The 20,513-nt window shown below is 35.2% G+C and overlaps 1 protein-coding gene across 1 annotated transcript; it reads left to right on the top strand.

The window, feature by feature from the left end:
• Window positions 1-824: 824 nt before the first annotated feature.
• On the top strand, window positions 825-19,116 carry LOC132063882 (CAAX prenyl protease 1 homolog). The gene is made up of 14 exons (XM_059456614.1): window positions 825-984; window positions 7,042-7,189; window positions 7,330-7,414; window positions 7,499-7,594; window positions 9,205-9,270; window positions 9,382-9,480; window positions 9,948-10,061; window positions 10,144-10,254; window positions 12,267-12,329; window positions 14,046-14,138; window positions 17,382-17,495; window positions 18,191-18,262; window positions 18,365-18,430; window positions 18,609-19,116. Exons 1-14 carry the CDS (start codon window positions 954-956, stop codon window positions 18,723-18,725), a joined length of 1,275 nt encoding a protein of 424 aa, XP_059312597.1. The 5' UTR covers window positions 825-953; the 3' UTR covers window positions 18,726-19,116.
• The last annotated feature ends 1,397 nt before the right edge of the window (window positions 19,117-20,513 follow it).

Raw genomic sequence — 20,513 nt, 5'->3', positions numbered from 1 at the left:
TTTTTAAGTACAGTCAAACCTCTCTATAATTGCCATTCGTTATAACAACATTTCACTATAACGGCCTGATTTTCTCCGGAACCGATTTTTCATGTTATATTTTACTTCTCTATAACAGCATTCTGCCTATAACAGCAATGACATCCGTTATAGCGGTACACTCTTTGTAAAATTACCTCTCTATAACAGTCATATTCAAATAGCGTGTAATAATATTTTGTAAGAAATATAATATGTGACAACAAAAGTGTCGATGAAGAGCCTCAACCTATTGCTACTTGGAGATAGAAGAGTCAAATGTTAAGCACTTAGACAACATTCAAGGGAAAGCTATTGAATTTCCTTTTGCTGAAAGTTTGGACAAAATTTTTCCTCAGTTCAAGCGTTATATTATCACTAAGAGACTAGAATTTACGAAATAACCTACAATTGTAGAGTTCTTACGTCAAACTTGAAATATCTAAATTCTCAATTAATTTAAAATGCATATGTTCCATATATTTTAATTCTTTATCTGTGTGGTACAACTAGTTATGGATTTAGTAGTAATTTATTAGTCTTTACAATTTTTAATTTATGAGTTATGAAAATCAATTGAGATTTTAAAATTTACAAGTATCTTGTTTTCGTTTAAAGCATAAAATGTACAAAAAGTTAATTATTTGCGTATTTTTATTTATAACAACTAAATAAGATCTAAATATTGAATGTCAGTATACATGCATAACACCACCTCATTATAGTAGCTGAGAGGTTTGACCGCATAACTATAATTTGACCATATGTGTAATTAAATCCCCGTGCCCAAAACACACGGTGTAAACCATCTGGATATATCCGACCCATTAAACCATGTGGGTGACCTGACCCATTAAACAGTTGTTCATAAATTACGAAAAGGAAACGTTTGTGCATAATCAGTTTACCGGCCCTAAGCAGTGAGTGAGTTGGCCATGGCATTCCCTTACTTGGAAGCAGTTGTTGGTACGCCTTCCATTTTTCTATCTTTCTACAATTATACGTATTCGTATTTTAGTACGTCAGATTAGTATTTTAGCTGTTTCCTTACTGAAATCTTTTTCCCCTTTCATGTTTCGATTAATACTGTGTTTAAATTATTCTCTCTTCTTTCTCGATCAAATATTTATGTCGAACGTATGTTTTGAAAGAGATAGGCAATATTTTATAGGGTGTGTTGGAATCTTTAACTCAATATCTTTTCTTACTCTACTGTCTTTCTGTTAGTCTATTTTTGAATATGTATGGATCTTGGGTTTCTTTAACTTAAAAGGAATCTGTAAATGTCTTGACGTGTTTTACGCATTAGTTGGGTTCAATGATCCTTGCTTGTTTTCAAAATCTCCGGTTTCTTGATCAAATATTCGTTTAATCTCTATTTAGAAAGAAATACTAGGAATTTAGGGGTTATTGGATTTTTGAAACTATACCTACTTCTTGAAGAATATATCTATTCTCGAGTTCGAGCCCCCTTGGGTACGGAGTCACCATTGTTAGGGAGTGCTTTGACCCCCAATGTGGGATTACTTGGCATGAATCCGGATTTAGTCGGGCCCTAATGCGGGGACCGGACACTGGATGGGAAATCAAAAAAAAAAAATCTATTCTATAAAACTCATAAGATTTTCTATGTATGTATCTGTTTCTATCTTGGGGACAATCACTTAGCTATCTTGATTAGAAATAGTTATAGTATCACTGTTGTCAACCTGCAACGGTGGCTCAGTTGGTTGAGCATGGGTCTTTCATAATGGAGGTCTCAGTTTCGAAACCCCTTGCCTACGAAAGTAGGGGATTTTCCTTCTGGGTCGAGCTTGTCACACATGGCTTGCGTAGTGCGGGTTATCTCTCCTGTGTGGTTTGCGAGCTCTTGCACTGGAATGGGGTTTACCCTGTGCGCACCCAAAGGGTAGCGGCTGCGGGTTCCCTTGTCATCAAAAAAATAAAATAGAATAGTATCATTTTTGTCTGTCTGCTTAGAAAGAAGTAGGTATTTAAGTTTTTGGTTATCTTGAATTTATTTTGTTTTGTGAAGTTAGTACCATAATTTGTAAAAGTCTTGATGTTATCTATGCACATATGTGTGTACATTTTCTTATTTGCGGGACCTTTTGTCAGTTTGGTTAGAGATTTATATGTCAATATGGGGATATATGTGAGATACTGGAGATTTTCTAGTTCTTGAGGAGTCTATTTTCTTAAAATTTAGGTATTAGAATGAAACAGACTCAAATGAAGCATAGTTGGATATGGAGTATGGACCATATAACTGGCCCCAACTCTTTTGGAATTAAGACGTAGTAGTTGTTCTAAATTGTCCTCTGGTTCTACTAGTACTTTTGAGTTCTAAATTGGTTAGCCTTTGCCTGAATACTTTTGTATGATGCGATGAAGCTTCTGATATGCTTCTCTGAAAAGGTATGCTGATGCTCTTGGTATTAGATGTGGAAAAAATTCACTTTTGAAGGAAATGAAACTATATGGATTATATATGTACCCCTTGTTGTGTAATGATCGGGATAAGATTTTATAAAAGGATATCTTGAAAATTTATCCCCGAAGAAAAAAATAGATATCTTAATCATGGGTTAGTCGTGCTGTGGAGAAAGGAAGGGACATACAGGGCAAACCATGCTGGTATAACTTCCGTAGCGAATCAATGTCAAAAAAAAAAAAAAAAAAAAAAATTCCTTATTGAATCGTTGTGGTCCATTGGTTAATCTGGTTGCATACTAGCTTGAGGGTCATGCTTTTGAGCCTCAAAACAGCTTTTTGTAATTTGTACCTTTTATATTTTTTTTGGACTTCTTATTTTATTTTTGGATCTTTTATTTTATTATTTGTACTTTTTTATTTCTTGTACTTCTATTTTATTTGTATAATGATGGCCTGAAACGAATTTAAATGGAGAAACATGGTCATTGAGGATTCATATAGTCTGCCCAAACAAGCCTCAACATGTTTGGGATTGAGTTGTTGTTGAAAAGCTTATAGTGAAATAACAAAGTTTATTTTAATTTTTTGTACTTCTTATTTTATCTTTTTGTACTTCTTTTATTTTATTTTTGGTACTTCTTACTTTGAGTTCTAAATTGGTAAGCCTTTCTCTGAATACGTTTGTCCGATGCAATGAAGCCACTCATATGCTTCTGTGAAAAGGTATGCTGATGCTTTTGGTATTAGATGTGGGAAAAATTCAATATTGGAGAAAATGAACTGTATGATTATTGTATGTACCCGTTATTGTGTAAGAATCGGGACAAGAGCTTATAAAAGGATAGCTTGAAAATTTATCCCAAAAGAAAAGAAAATATTTTGATCATGGCTTAGCCGTGCTGTCAAAAAGAGAAAGGAAGGTACATGCAGAGCAAACAATGCTGATATTACTCCCTTTTTGAAGCTGTTTCAAAAAACAAAAACAACAAAAAGTTGTTTCAAAAAACAAAAAACAAAAAAAATTTACTTCCTTATTGAACCATTGTGGTGCATTGGTTAATCTGGTTGCTGTCTAGCTCGAGGGTCATACTTTGATCCTCAAAAACAGCTATTTCTAATTTCTACTTTTTATATTATTTAGTGTACTTATTATTTTATTTTTTGCATTTTGTATTTTATTTTTTGTACTTTTTGTTATTGTACCTTTTGTACTTTTTGTTTTGTTTTCTTCTACTTTTATTTCATTGTTTGTACTTTTTATTTATTTTGTACTTATTTTATTCATATAATGTCGGCTTGAGATGAATTTAAATCGAGAAATATGGTCATCGAGGATTCATATAGTCGGCTCTGACATGCTTGAGACTAATGCGTAGTTTTGTTGGTGAAAAGATTTATTTGAAACAACAAAGTTTATTTAATTTTTTTGTACTTCTTATTTCTTTTTACTTTTTTTTTATCAAGGCTTCTTTTTTTATTTTTGTACTTTTTATTTTAGTATCTTTTACTTTTGTTTATTTTATTTTTTGTATCTTTAATTTATTGTTTGTAATTCTTATTTTATTTGTTTGTACTTGTTTTATTTTATTTTGTATAATGCTGGTTTGAGATGATTTAAATGAAGAAACATGGTCATTCAGGATTCATATAGTTGTCCCCAACCTGTTTGTGACTGTGGCGAAGTAGTTGAAAAACTATTATTGAAAAACAAAGCCAATGTCAATATATCAGATTGCATTAGAGTCCTGTTTCGTTTGTGGATGACTGAATTAGGTGTTTTATTTTTGTTTGCTAAGAAGCTAACTTAGAATTCCATTTAGCAGAGCCTTTCTGCTTGATAAGTGAGGCGTACCATCATGATTTTAACTTTTAAAAGGCGTTAAAAGTTTCTTAGCCTTGTTTCATCACAGTTTTGGGATTCACCAGACGATGCACCAACCACTGCTGAGTTTCTGCAAGGTTGGCATAGAAAATGTCTAAACAAGAACGATAAGATACACTTAGTCTCCTGTACAACCTTTCAAACTCATAGGTCCTTTTTCTTCATGTTGTAATCAACCTAAATGATAAGAATAATAAATACTTGGTGTCTGCGTTTTTGGTTTTACGGAAGAATCATGATAGAGCTGGGGATAACCAAGTTAATATTAAGTGCTTGAATGCCTAACTCCTCCTGCGCTCACTTCCTCAACTGTGCCTAAATTAAGAAATGCCATCTGTCTCTTTGTTGCCACCCAAGGAGTGGTTCATTAGTGGTACGTGGACCATATGGAAAGAAAGGTATATATATATATGCTTTAAATGAAATTTTTTTCCCTTCTCTTTCATTGAAGGCTAAGTGTGTGTCATAAATCCTTTTTTGCTGGAGCAAACTGTGCAATGTATATCACGTAATGAGTTTTTGGGTTTTGCTGGTTCTTAAAGTTTATTTAAAGGAACCTTTTTGTACTTATTCTGCATCCACTGGATGCCCATTACTATTCTGCATCCACTGGATGCCCATTACTATTCTGCATCCACTGGATGCCCATTACTATTATTTATGCTACCTTGTAAAATAAGGAGTGATGTGTTATTGGCATTTGGAGGGCTTTAATTGTTGGATCATGTTGGAAATGCCTTTCATTCTGTGTACTTTAATTTGTCTGGCAACTTTCTTAGTGAGTGGACAAAAAAACAGAAGCCATATGAATCTTGGTTGGATGCCCATTAATAACATTTACATTACCTTACCAAAAGCGGTGATGTGTTATTGGTATTTGGAGGGATTTAATCGGAGGATCGTGTTGTAAATGCCTTTTTTTTTTTTTTTTTTTTTTGAAACTGGTAATGTTGTATTCGTCAGCATTAAGGATATGCTGGCAACCAAAAAAAAAAAAAAAAAAAAGATAAGAAAAAGGGATAGATACTACTTACAGAGAGCCTAACAAATCTACAAGCTCTGATTCCTCTATTTCTTTCTCTTTACACCAAAAATAAAAAGATAAAATACAGTTCCATTCAACTATGTGAATGGAATTGGACCTATCTTCAAAGCTTCTGCTATTCCTCTCTCTCCACACAGTCCACCAGATACAGTGTGGGATAATTCTCCACCATTTCTTCTGGCTTTCGCTTCCTCCTTTTCTAATCCAGCAACTTAGTGGATCTGCAGTGTGCTCAGGCATGGTCCATTTTGTGTTTGTGAGGGTAAAAAATAAAGCCAATAACTGTGCAGTGAATTTACAATGCAGAAAGAGATGGCTGTTGGTCTCATCTGTTTCCCCACATAGTGGACATCTGGAGACAATGATCTGTCCCTTTCTCTTCAAAACTTCCTGAGTCAAACGAGCCCTTCTAGCTACCAGCCATGTAAAGCATTTCACTTTAGTTTGCTGGTTTCTGTTTTGTTGTGCATTGTCAATTTCATAGACCCTTTTAACGGAAAATTGCCCATCCTTGTTATGTTTCCATCTTATAGAGTCTGAATCTGATGTAGTGCCACTGAAGCCCTTCAATTCATGTAGCAAATTTGCCACCCTGTCCACTTCCCAATCATTCAAAAGTCTCCTAAATGATAAATCCCACCCTTGAGTAGTCCAACACTCGTTGACAGTTGCCTCAGGATTGCTGCATATGATGAATAAATCAGGGAAATCTTCATTCAAAGGGGTTGTAAATGCCTTTTATTATGCGAGCTTTAATTTGTTCTGGCAACTTCCTCAGTTTCTGGAAAAATAGTAGAATCCCTGTGAATCTTGGTTAAGCATTTTTGCTGTACTATCCAATTGTTTTTGTATAATTGTTGTAACACTCACTGTTGAACTATAATAATTTACGTTGCCATGCCCATTACAGTTTGTGAAGAGATTCATATATCTTAATTCTGTCTGTGCTTAAGCCAATGGATGTCGATTGTTGAATGGTTCTGTAGGTGCAGAATATATAGTCAAATTGACTGAAACCTTGGCTGTCCCTCCATGAGTTCTTTGTTTTCTTAGTTTTGATTGTTGATTGTTGATGCATCCAGTTTTTCTGATTATACCTTGAATGATGATAGAGTAGATTTTGACTTCATTCAATTGTTAAGTATGGACAGCTAATGCTGGTGGCGAATACACCGTAACCACAATTTGGGTATTGCTTATGGATTGGGACAGGCAAGAAAAAATTTAAGATTTCTTTTTTTGTTGATCTTATGTAGTTTGAGTTGTCATGTGATGTATGATTTGGTGGCTTACTCCTTCTTCACCCTTAATTTGATGTGGCCTATAGTTTAATTAGCCAGGAAACAACATTGTTAAAATGATGATGCAATGAATGGAAGATTTCCCTCCAACTAGCATTGTTTGCTTTAGACTTAGGGATGTCGTCTAATCTTTGAATGATTGTAAAAGGTCTGGTTTGGTTCAATTTCCAAGACATGCTGTGTGACTTAATGATTTTCATCTCTGTAAATTGTTTGTTTTTCGTGTCACTTGGTTGTTGACTGGCTGTTTGCGCCAGGATTTATCTTGGACTTGACTCCTTGATTTTATTTATTGCTTTCTTTTCTACGGTGTAGTATTGACCTTCTCTTATTGAGCTTTTTTCTCTTGAACCTTTCAGGTTTCATGATATTAATGTACATATTTGAGACATACCTTGATGTACGGCAGCATGCTGCTCATAAATTGCCAACACTTCCCAAACCTTTGGTGGGAGTTATCGGCCAGGAAAAATTTGAGAAGTCTCGCGCATATAGTCTAGACAAAAGGTTTCTTTTGTACTTGTTTTTTTAGGTTTCTATCGTACTAGTTCTTTCTTTTGTTCATGGGACACCATCAAAATCTGTCCGTTCTTGTTCTAATTTGTTCGACTTTGATATTTACTTTTTGGTCTTCTATTTTGTTTCAGTTACTTCCATTTTGTCCATGAGTTTGTTACTATACTTATGGACGCTTCCATCTTGTACTTCCGGATACTGCCCTGGTTTTGGAAGGTGAAATGGTTCAGTTTTTTTCCTTAAATTGTCTTATCTTGCCATTCTAGCAACTCATTGACTTTGTGTTTTATTTTCTGGCAGAGATCAGGAGAAATTTTGCTATACCTTGGTTTCAATGCAGAGAATGAAATATTTCACACACTCTCTTTTTTGGCAGGAGTTATGGTTTGGTCACAGGTGCATATCGATATCTTTTGGTTTCTTGTTCATTATGGTTGATATTTTTTGGAGTTTTGTCCTTGGTGAAATTGATTTGGTTTGGTTGCTCAAGGCTGGTCCTTGTGAACCGAGCTTGCATAGGAATTTTTTTACTGTGAAATGTAATGAAATTATGCCCATATGATGGTGTTATCCACGTTAAGTGAATGTTAGCTGATGAGGCAAATGCTGATGATTTGTGATCTGCGTTTGATTTTGGAATAACTTTCATTTACTTATTTGAGGGATTTTGTGTTAGCTCCAGTCAGGGAACTTGTCTGTTCCTTGTTTAGTAAGGCACTTTGCTATAACTACGTATGAGTTCTAGGATTTGCAGCTAAAGTTCTTGGTGAATAATTGTTTCTTCGGGGAGCAGCAAGTTTTTCATGCATAAATGTTTCCCGTGTATCCTGAAGGGTGCCCTGTATAGCCTCCTTTAAGTTCAAGTGATGTAGTTTGGTCACGTTGGCTAAATGAACCACAAACCATATATGCAGTCCCGATCTTTCTTTTTCTTTTTCTTTTTGTTGGATTGAAGATAGCTCCAGATCTGATTTAATTATGTTCTTTATCATCTCTAATTGTGGTGCTCTGTATGAGGAATCATGCTTAAGTAAATGTGTCAGCCTGTTTGTTGAATTCCGAGGGTGAATTTTTTCAAAATTGGAGCTCTTCGTCCTGGCTGCCTTAGTAGGCGTTTGGACATGCTATTTGAAACCAGAGTTTGGACATGCATTTCATCTCATGGTTTCAAACCATGGTTTGAAATCCCAAATCATCCTCAAAATTTTTAAATATAAAACTTGACCCATAAGTTTATATTTTGTAAACCAAAGACCCATAAGTTGGTAGATATTTTTAATAATTACTCCCATCAACCCTTTACCAACCTTTATTTATGTCTACCTTGTGGGAAGATTATATTAAAGAGTAGTTACATTACTATTCTTGTTAAATTTTCTTTTTTATTGAACTAAAGTTTGACCAATTGATGTTGTATTTTTTAGAAAGGCCTTCTAGTAGCGTATTAATTTTGTTATGAACCATGACTTGCTCATTTGGTAAGATTGTATAAGAATTGAGAATATTTTGATAGTTTTCACAACTTGTGGGGTTCTTATGTCTATAAGAAAAAATACAACTTTAGAAATCCAAATTGCATGTCCAAACATGGTTTCATCTCATGGTTTCAAATCATGTCCAAACGGCTCCTTAGTGTCTGACCTGACATATTATTTAGTTTTTGCACTCGCAATGACAAGCAACTTTGATCAGTAGTTTTCAGTTTTTGGTTTTTCAGAGGTCAATGCATCTTTTCATAAGTTAAGATCTCAGTTAGGAAAGTATTGGAAAATACTTCTGTTTGGCCGAGACTGCTTTCTTGTGGTGAATTTGCTGTTGGTTCCTCTTCTGAAATGATACAAACTTATATCAAGAAGCATGTTGGTTACTGCAGCTACTTTGCTATACTAGTGTTTAGTGTGGTGGTATACTGGACCAATGACGTCTTCCAGTATTGCTTCAAAATGATATTTCTGTCCTAATCTTCATAATTTGGTATCAAGTCTAATTTTCGGTTGCTTCCGCAGATCACTGATTTGCCATTTTCATTGTATTCAACCTTTGTGATTGAGGCCCGCCATGGTTTCAACAAGGTATCATGGAATTAATGTCATTCTTTCTTCCACTTTAAAGAGTTTCATGCAACTGTCGATTCTTTGTGGTTAACATGTCTATTTGGAATTTGAATTGTCTTCGTGATGCAGCAAACAATGTGGTTATTCTTCAGGGACATGATAAAAGGAATTGCTTTAGCTATTATGCTTGGTCCTCCCATTGTTGCTGCCATCATTGTTATAGTACAGGTACTGTCACATGCTACGAATTAAAGGATACTCCCTCCGGATCAAAAAAAGAGTCCACTTAGCCTTTTTTTCTTGGATCAAAAAAAGAGTCCACTTATCAAATCAAGAAAGAATTAACCCTGTTTTTCCATATTTGCCCCTATTAAGTGTTATATGATCAAATCCCAATGCTTATTTAATTAGGGGTAATTTAGTCAAATTACCTATTTTTGTCTAGGAGTTAGTGTTTTCTTAAGAGGTGTGCAAATGACTAAGTGGACTCTTTTTTTGATCTGGAGGGAGTACTATTTATTGCGGCTATGTTAAATTCAAAGTCTTAACATGATCTTTGTTGGGTCTCCATAAAATTTACTTTTGAATTTGGGGTGGCTGGGGGTCTGTGCATGCTCCTTGCACGTGCATTTTGGAGGCTGGAAAATATCATTTGTGCATTCCATTAACAGTATAAATCAATTCTCAATTTACAGAAAGGAGGTCCTTACTTGGCAATATACTTATGGGGATTTATGCTGATTTTGTCTCTAGTTATGATGACTATCTACCCAGTACTAATTGCTCCACTTTTCAACAAGTTCACTCCGGTAAGTAGTACATAAACTCCGGTAAGTAGTACATATTTCCTGCAGCCCCTATGTGGTGATTAGGTTTTCTTTCGATGAGTAGCTTCCACAGGGAGAGCTTAGGTTGAAGATTGAAAATCTTGCATCCTCACTCAAATTTCCCCTAAAGAAATTGTTCGTTGTTGATGGGTCCACAAGGTCAAGCCATAGCAATGTGAGTACTTTGTCTACTATAGTGATCTTTGCCTAGTAGTTATACATGTATGTTGGTTGAATTTTACTCGTCGCAAGTTCATGTTGTGTTCTAAATTTCATAGGTTGGTGGGTGGTGCAAGCCATGCTAGTAGAGTTTGAGATGATAATTTAGATTTTTAAATTGGGCTAGTTTTATTTGGTTTCCAGTTTGATTTTTTTAAAATCCTCTCAGTAGTCTGTGATAGCTTTTTGTGGTAACAGGCAACCGGAGTTTATATGGTTGTGTTAGAGTTGCTCCTCAGATATCTTGTTTTGCTTCAATATCTTAGCTTTAACTAACGCAGATTTGCAATACCCTCTATCTCTTATTTGCTTTATTTTGTTTTGTAATTGAGTATCTTTCTATTTTGTCATATATTTTGGAGATGAGAGGTGTGTATTCCTTTTGCTGTCTATGGTTTGCAAAAGAGTAAACTATAGGCATTCACTTACTTTTTGAGCAAATCAAATATAATAAAGAGCTCAGGATGTACGGCAACCAACTCGGTGTCTGTAGAGGTGTCTCTTCTTTTCTGTTATGGACTTAGTATGAGAAGTCCTCTTCGATCTCTTCGTTTTAACAAGATATGGAGTATTTGCACTTGTGCTGAGTGACAAATGGGCATGTGATACCGATGCTCTTTTGTCATCTGCCTACCTATTTACAGAAGGGTGGAGCCAATTTTTTTGACGGCGGGACTCGAATATTTTATATAAAGTTAAAGATAAAGGAACAAATATATAGTCTTTCAGACTGCAATTGAGAACAAGAATATTTCAATGAACATATCAAAATGTGTATGAGCCCAAGTTCTTTTGTTCTTTTTAGAACTATATTTTACATAGAAAACAAATATATTAAACAAAATCTTTGTCTGCTTTCTGTTTTTTCGGTTAAAAGTTTTTTGCTACATTGGAAAGAGCTTAGAGGGGATTTAGTTGTCATCTTCTCTATCACAGTACTGGGCTGCATATTAGATCTGTCTAGTCATTCGTAGTTAGTTATCTTTCAGCTGGAAAATTGTGTTCAATTTCATATGGCTAGTGCACTTGCAACAGTAGACAATGGCTGATCAAGTCTTCATTGTTCTTGCATTTATATCTGGTGAATGTAATTAAATAATACAACTATGTCCTATGCCGAAGCTATTGATAAATTAAGTTGTACAAATTAGTTGCAACTCATTTGTGCTTTTCGGAAATAATAAAAAAAAAAGGGGTCAGCCCGGTGCACTAAGCTCCCTCTATGCACGGGGTCCGGGGAAGGGCCGGACCACAAGGGTCTATTGTACGCAGCCTTACCCTACATTTCTGCAAGAGGCTGTTTCCACGGCTTGAACCCGTGACCTCCTGGTTCGGAAGTAAAAGTCATTCAAAAGAATTTTCTCCCTCACTTTCATTATTAAGTTCAATGGATACAATAATCGTATACACGATAGCTTTCTAGTCCTTATCCCCTTCTACATTAGCCACATTACATTACCGGATGCATTGTTGTATAGGATTCTTACACAGGTGTGTATAGAAGTGTGTCTGCACTTCCGTGGTGCATGTTTTGTGGATTTAAAGAAGCATTTATGGTTCAGGTTCCAGCTTGTTGTGACCAACTAATTCTTGCTTCATATTGAAAGCTGAGCCATTCTTATCATATTAGATTTGGGATATTGTAGCCTTCTGGTGGCAAAAGGAATATTAGAAATATCTCTGCTCACACATTTATTGGAGTTATGCCGTCTATGACAGTGAAATATTAATTGTCACAGAGGGTGTAATATTATCCTCATGTTTCTCCCTTATTACCTATTTCTGTCTTATCTCTTGTATACCTGGTGACCTATTTTCTCTATTATATGTCACAGGGCATAATATTATCCTGATGTTTTTCCCTAGTTACCTATTTCTGTCTTATCTGTTGTATAGCTAGTTAACTATTTTTTCTATTATCCCCCCTCTTACTCCATGACTGATCTTGTATCTGTAACCTTTTGCTAGGCATACATGTATGGGTTCTTCAAGAACAAGCGCATTGTCCTCTATGATACACTCATCCAGCAGGTGCGGTGCCTATAAAACCTGGTTTTTTTCTCTGGTCCTCTGTTCATTGCTATTAGTTGTTGATGAAGTTATAAACATTTAATGAACTCCTATAGACTGTTTTGTTGGTAAAAGGTTGTTCTAATATGTTCTTGATTTGAGTGAAATAGCAAAGAATAAGGGTAATGAGTTCTCATGCAGATGCTACCATTTTACTATTGCATAATAATTGAACTATAACTTTGCTGGTTCCTTCCAAGACGGGTCTAGGGGTGGGCACAGTTTGGGCCACCCCGAAATCCAAACTGAAATCCAAACTTTTTAAATATTTGGTTTGGATATTTGGATTATGGATTGGATTTCGGATTTTATTTTTAAAATTTTTGGATTTCGGATTTTATTTTTAAAATTTATGGATTTCGGATTGGATATGGATTTAGTACTACGGATATTTGGATATCCAAAAATTCGAAATTTTATACCTTATATCTAGAGCCCTACCTATATCATATGTGCCCGGTACTAATAAGTCTAGTTTCTAAAGGTCCAATGGATTAGTACCTAAGGTCCTACCTATTAAACTATTAAGTCCAATATACAATTCTCTACTAAATCAAATATAATATAGGGTTTTCTTACTTCTCATGTCTCAAAAGTCTCACGTTAGTGTAACCCACGTCAAAGTTCGTTGTTATTTTTCCAGATGACTACTTAGATTTTATTTTGTTCATTTCCATAGATTTTATTTTGTTCATTTCCACTTTTCCAGAATGCTTTTGTTTGATATGAATTTACTATGTTGGACATGACTTGGATTTGTTAATCCTAATTTGAACGGGAAGGCTTTTTTTACTGAGCAATTAAGATTTAGATTTACCTCTGTGGAACTAACACATGAATTTCGTTCATAATAAGTTTTCCTTAAGTCTCAAGAGTCAAATCCGAAAATCCAAAATATCCAAACCGAATAATCCAAAACCGAACTTAAAATATCCAATCCAATCCAAACTTATTTGGATTGGATTTGGATTGTAATTTCTTCAATCCGAAAACCGAATATCCAAACCGAAAATTTCATATCCAATCCGATGGCCCGAACGCCCACCCCTAGACGGTTCACCGTAACAGATATCTGCTTGATGGCAGGAGTTTATGCCTTAGATACTGAGAAAATTGAAGATGGTAAAATATATTACTGTGATGATTTTTGAAAACCAGTTTTATGTTGCTTTTTTGGGTGGAGAGTATGCTAATGACTGCTAGTTTACTGAAAACAGTTTCTGCTATTTCATTGCTTATGTATTGAATGTCCTCAAGGAGATATAACCGTTATTTGAGAACATTGAGAGCTGTAGCCGAGCTTAAGATGGAGGGGTATCTTGAGGAATGACTATATAGGTCCATTGCCATTATATGTTGGCGCTCTACATTTACTTTTCTAACCAACTAAAAATAATATTCCTATTTCCTTGAACTGGTTGGATGTTAGAAAGATGTCTTTACTGCATGGATCATTATGATAGTGTCACTTCTTATATGTGGTATCCTTGTAGCTGGACTTCATGAAGATACATATACCAGGATACATGTCCAAAATATTAGCCATTAAACTCTTTTTTCTCCCCCATGGTTTCTTTCTTCTTCTCCGATTATAATTTTTTCTGGCTTTTAAAAGCCTTTAAAATGCTTACTTTGTATTTTGGGAGTCCATTAATTTTACTTGCTGGTGCTCTGTAGTGCAAGAATGATGAGGAAATAGTTGCTGTTATTGCACATGAGCTTGGTCACTGGAAACTTAATCACACCATGTACTCCTTCATCGCCGTCCAGGTAGGTTAATTAATTCCTGAAGCCCATGCTGTCTCTCTCATTCATATGTCAAGTCTGTTAGCAGTTGTTTAGGCTGGGTAGGGAAGCAGGAGGGATTCCCATGTGTTAGCTGTAGCTGGCCAAGAAGGTTAATGAAGTCGCTGCTATACTGAAGTCAGAGACTTCTCACTCGGATCAATAGTTTTTCCACATTTGGTCTCACTTTAATGTATTGTGCTTTCTGCCTTAGATTAAGCATATTTTTGCTTCATCCCTTTTTATGTGATTTAATTTGTGTTAGCACGGAGACTCTAGGGGTTAGTTCGTTTTACATCTTAGATTTTATGGCAGAAGATTATAATTAAAAAAATAAAGAAATAAACAAGCTTCTTTTATGGAAGAAGACAATGCTAAATTCTGGTGTAACTCTTGAAACATGTGAACGCGGAACGGCATACCTATTGTTGTCATTATTGTTCGCAGAAAAGTGTCAAAAACTCATGCCCAATTGTTACTGAGATGGGCTGTAAGAAAATTGTTAGAACATGGGATTTAAGCACTAAAGAGAAGTTGCATATGGAGTTGAAATAAGTTTTGTATTTATTGGACACTGATCACGATAAAAGAAGCATTTTATTTTTAGATCTCGTGTGGTTTGATCAGTGAAGTATTCAAGGACATTAGTTTTTAATTAGTTGGGGTCTTTTAGCACGTCTTCAGTTCTTACGATGTAGTTTAGATTTCAAACATATGTCTTATCTTTTGGGTCCCATTTTTTAGTTGCAACTGCTAGTGACATGAAATGTTCTGACTTCTGAGAACTGGCTCACACATCTAAGACGCCAATGAGCACAAACTCCTTGTGATTTGCATTGCATTCAGCTCTTTGGGAAACTGAACTTAGTCTGAGTCGTTTTAGTTTTATGATTTTGGATGATAGATTTTGCTAGAAAGGCCGGAGTCTTTGTTTTACACGTTATGTGGTCTTACAAAAACTTACAATGAGGTATACAAAATTACCTTTTTTGGGGCAATGGTAAGGTATTATTGATGAAGAAACTATGAAAGTGGGTGAAATTTATGAGGAGGAAAAGGAGGAAATTATAAATTCACGTGATATTCATTGATCTAGTGAAAAGATAGGATAAGGGTCAAAGAAAAGTTATTTGATGGGTGCTTGAGAAGAAAGGAAGAATTTATAGCAAATATGTAAATGCTATAAAGTAAGGATATGCACAAATGAACGTTCAGAAGTGTGAGTGAATATGCAGAGGAGTTCTCATAACTTTGGGTTTGTTTATCCTAGGTATGGATAAGTGAACCAATAATATACGTGATGAAGTTTTATATTATATGCTATTTGCATGTGATATTGTATTAATTAAATGAATCCAGTGAGAGTCGCAAAATGACCTATTGACAAATCACTTTGGAGAGTAAGAGTTTTAGGGTAAGTATAATATACAACAAATTAATATTACAAGTTAGCCCCCATAAGAAGAATGCTGGTGAAGTGATATTAGAAAAGATTTTATTGTGTAAATGCACACAATTCAGACATTTAGGTGTCTGTCCTCGATGTGATGACATATTTAGATGTGACAGATAGAATTAAATAGAATGATTTAAATGGATGAATATTACAAGAGTGATAGCTATGCAAAAGGGGAAGACGCCTAACAAAGTAAAAGGCATGTTTTATAGAACAATTGTAAGGCCAACAATATTATAGAAGTGAATGTTGGGTATCCAAGACCCATATAAATGCAATTTTTTTTTCATTCTCAAAAAAAATAAATAGAAGCTATGCAATCACACTATATTGGGCACGATTAATAATGATCACATTTGACAGAGAATGCAAGAGTGTTAGAACTTATAAATGAGGGAAGATCAAGTTAGATAGTTTGGTCATGTCCTAAGTAAACCTGTATGCACCCGTTTATAGGAGAGTTGATTATGTGATTCTTGAAGGTGCTAAAAGGAGTGACTAGTTAGGTAGATGTAAAATCACATAGAGGAAACTTGTAAGAAAAGACTTACAATTGCTCGGAATCAATCTAGATGAGAGATACGTCAGGATAAAGCTTATCTATTGTAACACTTGTACTTGGTCCATTATCCAGCAAAGCTTTTCATAGTCGGGTTAGGAACTAATGTCAGGTAGGTATAAGTGTGAGATCCAGAAGACAAATTAGTTAGTATTGGGATCAAAACGGGCCTGATAGAGCAGAATGAGTACACATGACTTACATAGCTAACTTCAGTTAATTTGGGTGTACGGCATAGTTGATCGATTGATTTGTATGCAACATTCTAGATGGATAAACCCTGTTGCATGTTTTGGGTTTCCCTTTCCTCATCTTGCTTATTTTGTCACTTCTTTCCCGTCTTCTCTGGATTTATGAGTCAGAATTCCTTGCATTCTCCCTATGTGCTCCTAATACAACACATCGACTTGCAAGATCCTGCCCTAGTTTCTTTGTTTGTCACAATATATTTCCCACATATACATTGGAGTAACTTGAAGTGGTTGAATGCCCCAGGGCTTGAGTCTAGTGGTAAGAGTGTAGCTTGTGATGTGTGGGTTTGCACACGCCACCGGTATGATCACCACCTTTGTATTGCCTTTGGATCGTCACTGTCAGCAACTCTTTTTTTTTTTTTCCCCTATTCTCAATTTCGGATTGTGATCACTTGAGCATATTTTTTATGAGGCCAAACAATACAAAGGGTGATCTTTTTGGTGCTAGGCTCAGTTGAAAAACCACTTGTACTTGGAGGAAAAATAACCTGTGGCCATTGCAATGTGGTTTCAGGACTTTTGACATTAGGTTTATCACATTGTGGTAAAAGGTTTTGGTCTGTATTTACGTCGATGATTGCCCTCGAGCTATAGATGTTTGACTGTGGGATTTGCCTTTGGAATCAAGTTGTAAGATGTGGGGAGTTATTGTTTAGGGACATCACTGCTGTAACCTTTTGAAAATAAAGTTCTGGTAAAATTAATTGACTTCCCTAAATGGCATTCAATTGGACAGACTACATTGTTTTGTTTCAGGTGCATGGTTTGCCCAACTTTTGGTGCTAACGTTGCCAAAAGTATCTTGCTTCTTTCTTCTTTACCTGATAGGCATGCCTTGTGCACACATATATACTTATCTATGTGGTGCATACATATGTACCTTTATGATTGCTGTTTTTCAGACAAACTTTATTTTATATTTATGTTTATCTTTTTCTGACACATGTATATCTCTGCAGATTCTCACGTTCTTGCAGTTTGGAGGATACGCTCTTGTTAGGAATTCAAAGGATTTGTTTCAGAGTTTTGGGTTTGATACACAACCAGTTCTCATTGGACTCATCATATTTCAGGTAATACTGGACATCTGGTCAGGAGGCGTGGCGACTAGGAAGGGTTAAATATGATTATTTCAAAATATGCAAATCCCATTCAAGTCCATCTTTTGGATTCCACTTACCAATTTAGAAGCAAGTTTGAATGTACAATTAATTGAGATTTTCAAGTGCCCTTCAATAGTTGGAAAGAGATGACTGAGCTTTTTACTCCTCTCTCTGAATTGAATCTCCATTTTCCTTTCTAACTCAGATCAAAATAATGGTGACTTTTCTAAAGAGGGAACTTTTGAACTTGTCTCGTAGATCAATGGGGCCCGCATTTACTCTTCTCAATACAACTTTTCTCCATTCTATCATAAAAGATCAACCAGCTATCTTTTAGAACCCTTTTGTTTTGCTTATATAACAAGTCAATTCATATTTTGTACTCACATCTTAAATTCATTTAGAGTTGAATCAAGATCTTTAATTTGAAACGGTCTTTTTACTTATAAAGTCAAATCCTGGCATAAGTCGTGAGTCTGTGATTTAGTTGATCATTGTTGTACCCCTCAAGGTTGTTTTTCTTTGTGACAGTCAATTTTGTGTATGCAACCAGGTGGAACTTCTCTATTATGTTGTCTGAAACACTGCAACACAAGGATTAATGTTTTCAATAAAAAATCAAATACTTTTTTGTCTTATTTATTCATTTAATTTTATTTTTGCAGCACACTGTGATACCTCTCCAGCATCTTGTGAGCTTTGGCCTTAATCTTGTCAGCCGTGCCTTTGAGTTCCAGGTAAATTTTGTGATACCTCTCCATCACTTGTCTTCAGATTTTGAATCATTTTTTTGCACCCGAAAAGCTTTTACTTGAACTTAATGTTGCTTCTCTCTCAAGGCTGATGCATTTGCAAAGAAGCTGGGTTATGCAGCACCTCTTCGAGCTGGTCTTGTGAAACTGCAGGTTAACTTTCTATACTTTCTGGAACATCTCTACTTTAACATTTGTAAACTGTTTTCATGTATCATTTTCACTATATTTTATAGAACTTGAGATTATTGGAATGTGCATGTTGTCCTCTACTTTGGAAGTATTTGCATGGTACTAAGTCTGTAATAACCATTTGTCCGGTGTCTTGCAGGAAGAGAACTTGTCAGCTATGAACACAGATCCTTGGTATTCAGCCTATCATTATTCTCACCCTCCCCTAGTTGAGAGATTGGCTGCCATTGATGAATCTGAGAAGAAGACAGAGTGATACATACATGGGAGTTTCAGCGTTCGATGTAGAGTTCACTCTATACTGTACACTGCACATCTGCAAGGATAGCTATTATATACTTGCAATGTCATGTATCTTGATATTGTTCATGTCATATTCACAATATAGGGCTTAGTTTAGAATACTGTTTGAGAGGTCACATGAAGAGTGGCCATGTGGTTTACAAGGTCGAAAATTTTTGCTTGGTGTTTGCCACCGGACTTGGTCGAAAACGTTCAGTGCTCCTAATCACATGGTGGGAATTCTAGCTCTTCTGAGAGATGCAGCCACAGCTTGAAAGAACTCAGGAGGATCATACTTGTAGCTCAAATAGCAATTTCACTTGTGCAACAGTTAATGGTGTGGCATATTTCAGTTTTGGTGACTATCTTTTCATCGTTTTGACACTTTATAGTCCGCATTTTGTTTGATTATGAAAATGGTCTTAAAGAGCGAGGTAGTATAGTCTGTTTTATAAATAAGCGAATGCAAGTTCACCAACTCTTCTGAAGGGTTTGAATTTTTTCAAGAATTGCCATGGTAGGCTATAGTGGTGTAGGTATTTTCTTTAGTCTCACATGACTTTACAGTGTCAGAGCAGTTGTAGGTATTGGAATTTTTGACCAAAATAAGCTATTATTTAACCCAATTCACCAAAATAATACGTTTTTAATTTTTTTTACAGAACTAGTATAAACGTATTCCTGAGTAACGTATTAGCATTATTTTATTCAAAAATTCTTAATAACACGGCGTTAAATAAAAGTCGATTTTTATGCCTATTATGTATCCCAAGGCCACGACTATTAGTTATCCCTTCATTTAAAATAACGACGTCGTTAAATGTTTTCTAATAAATGTGAATAGATATACAACTGAGAAGCTCATTGAACAAATTTTCCTTTTCAACCTAAAACCCTAGCATCACTATCACCAGGAGAACAACAAATTTACTCGATCCATATATTATTTTATCTATCTCTACAAATTGATTTTGTTCCGATGATATAGATTGTGACGTTTATTCGATTTTTTGCCGCAAGTTTTAAATGTGAAACTTTCAAAGCTCAAGATTTTGTGCGATTTTGCTTGCAAAAATCGATCAAGAAGCTTTAACAAATATTAAGGTATGTGTTTTTTCACACACTAGTATAGTGGAAGAATTTCGGATTACGTTTCAAACTTTCAATTTCGGTTAAGATAATGGTATGACGAATTTCCCCCTTTATCTTCAAAAAATGGTAGTATTCTTGTTTGTGTTTTTCGTTTGGGTTACGAGTTTTTTCTTCTTTTTTGTACTTTCTTAAGAAGATGTGATGTTCACATTTTTTAGGCAAAAAAGCATAGAAGTTTCATAGAAAATATTCACTTGTGTAGGTATTTTTGTTTTATAATTTAATGCATATCAAATGGATCCTCCACTCGACTATCAGATTGAATGAACAACTCACCCATAGGTCTTATATATGGGATGGAAAGGATAATGTGATTTTGAATACAAGGAGAAATGGAAATTTTCTTCGTAAAGGAACATCCAATGATACACGATAAGTCATTAGACTATTGTACTGTTTATAGATCTCATCGACCTACTATTGATCGTAGTTTGATTACTTCATTAGTTGAAAGATGGCGTCCCGAAACTCATACGTTCCACTTTAGACATGTCACCTGGACGTAGAGGGTGTTGTACTTTTACCCGTGAATGGTGATCCAAGATTGGGAATGAGTGCTTTTTGTCAAAGATTATTAGGTTTTACCCACTTAGAGACTTTAAAAAAATAG

This window comes from Lycium ferocissimum, chromosome 7 (assembly GCF_029784015.1).
Source record: "Lycium ferocissimum isolate CSIRO_LF1 chromosome 7, AGI_CSIRO_Lferr_CH_V1, whole genome shotgun sequence".
Classification (NCBI taxonomy): Eukaryota; Viridiplantae; Streptophyta; class Magnoliopsida; order Solanales; family Solanaceae; genus Lycium; species Lycium ferocissimum.
Note: the sequence above shows the minus strand (reverse complement) of the source record. Positions and strands in the feature narration are given on the sequence as shown.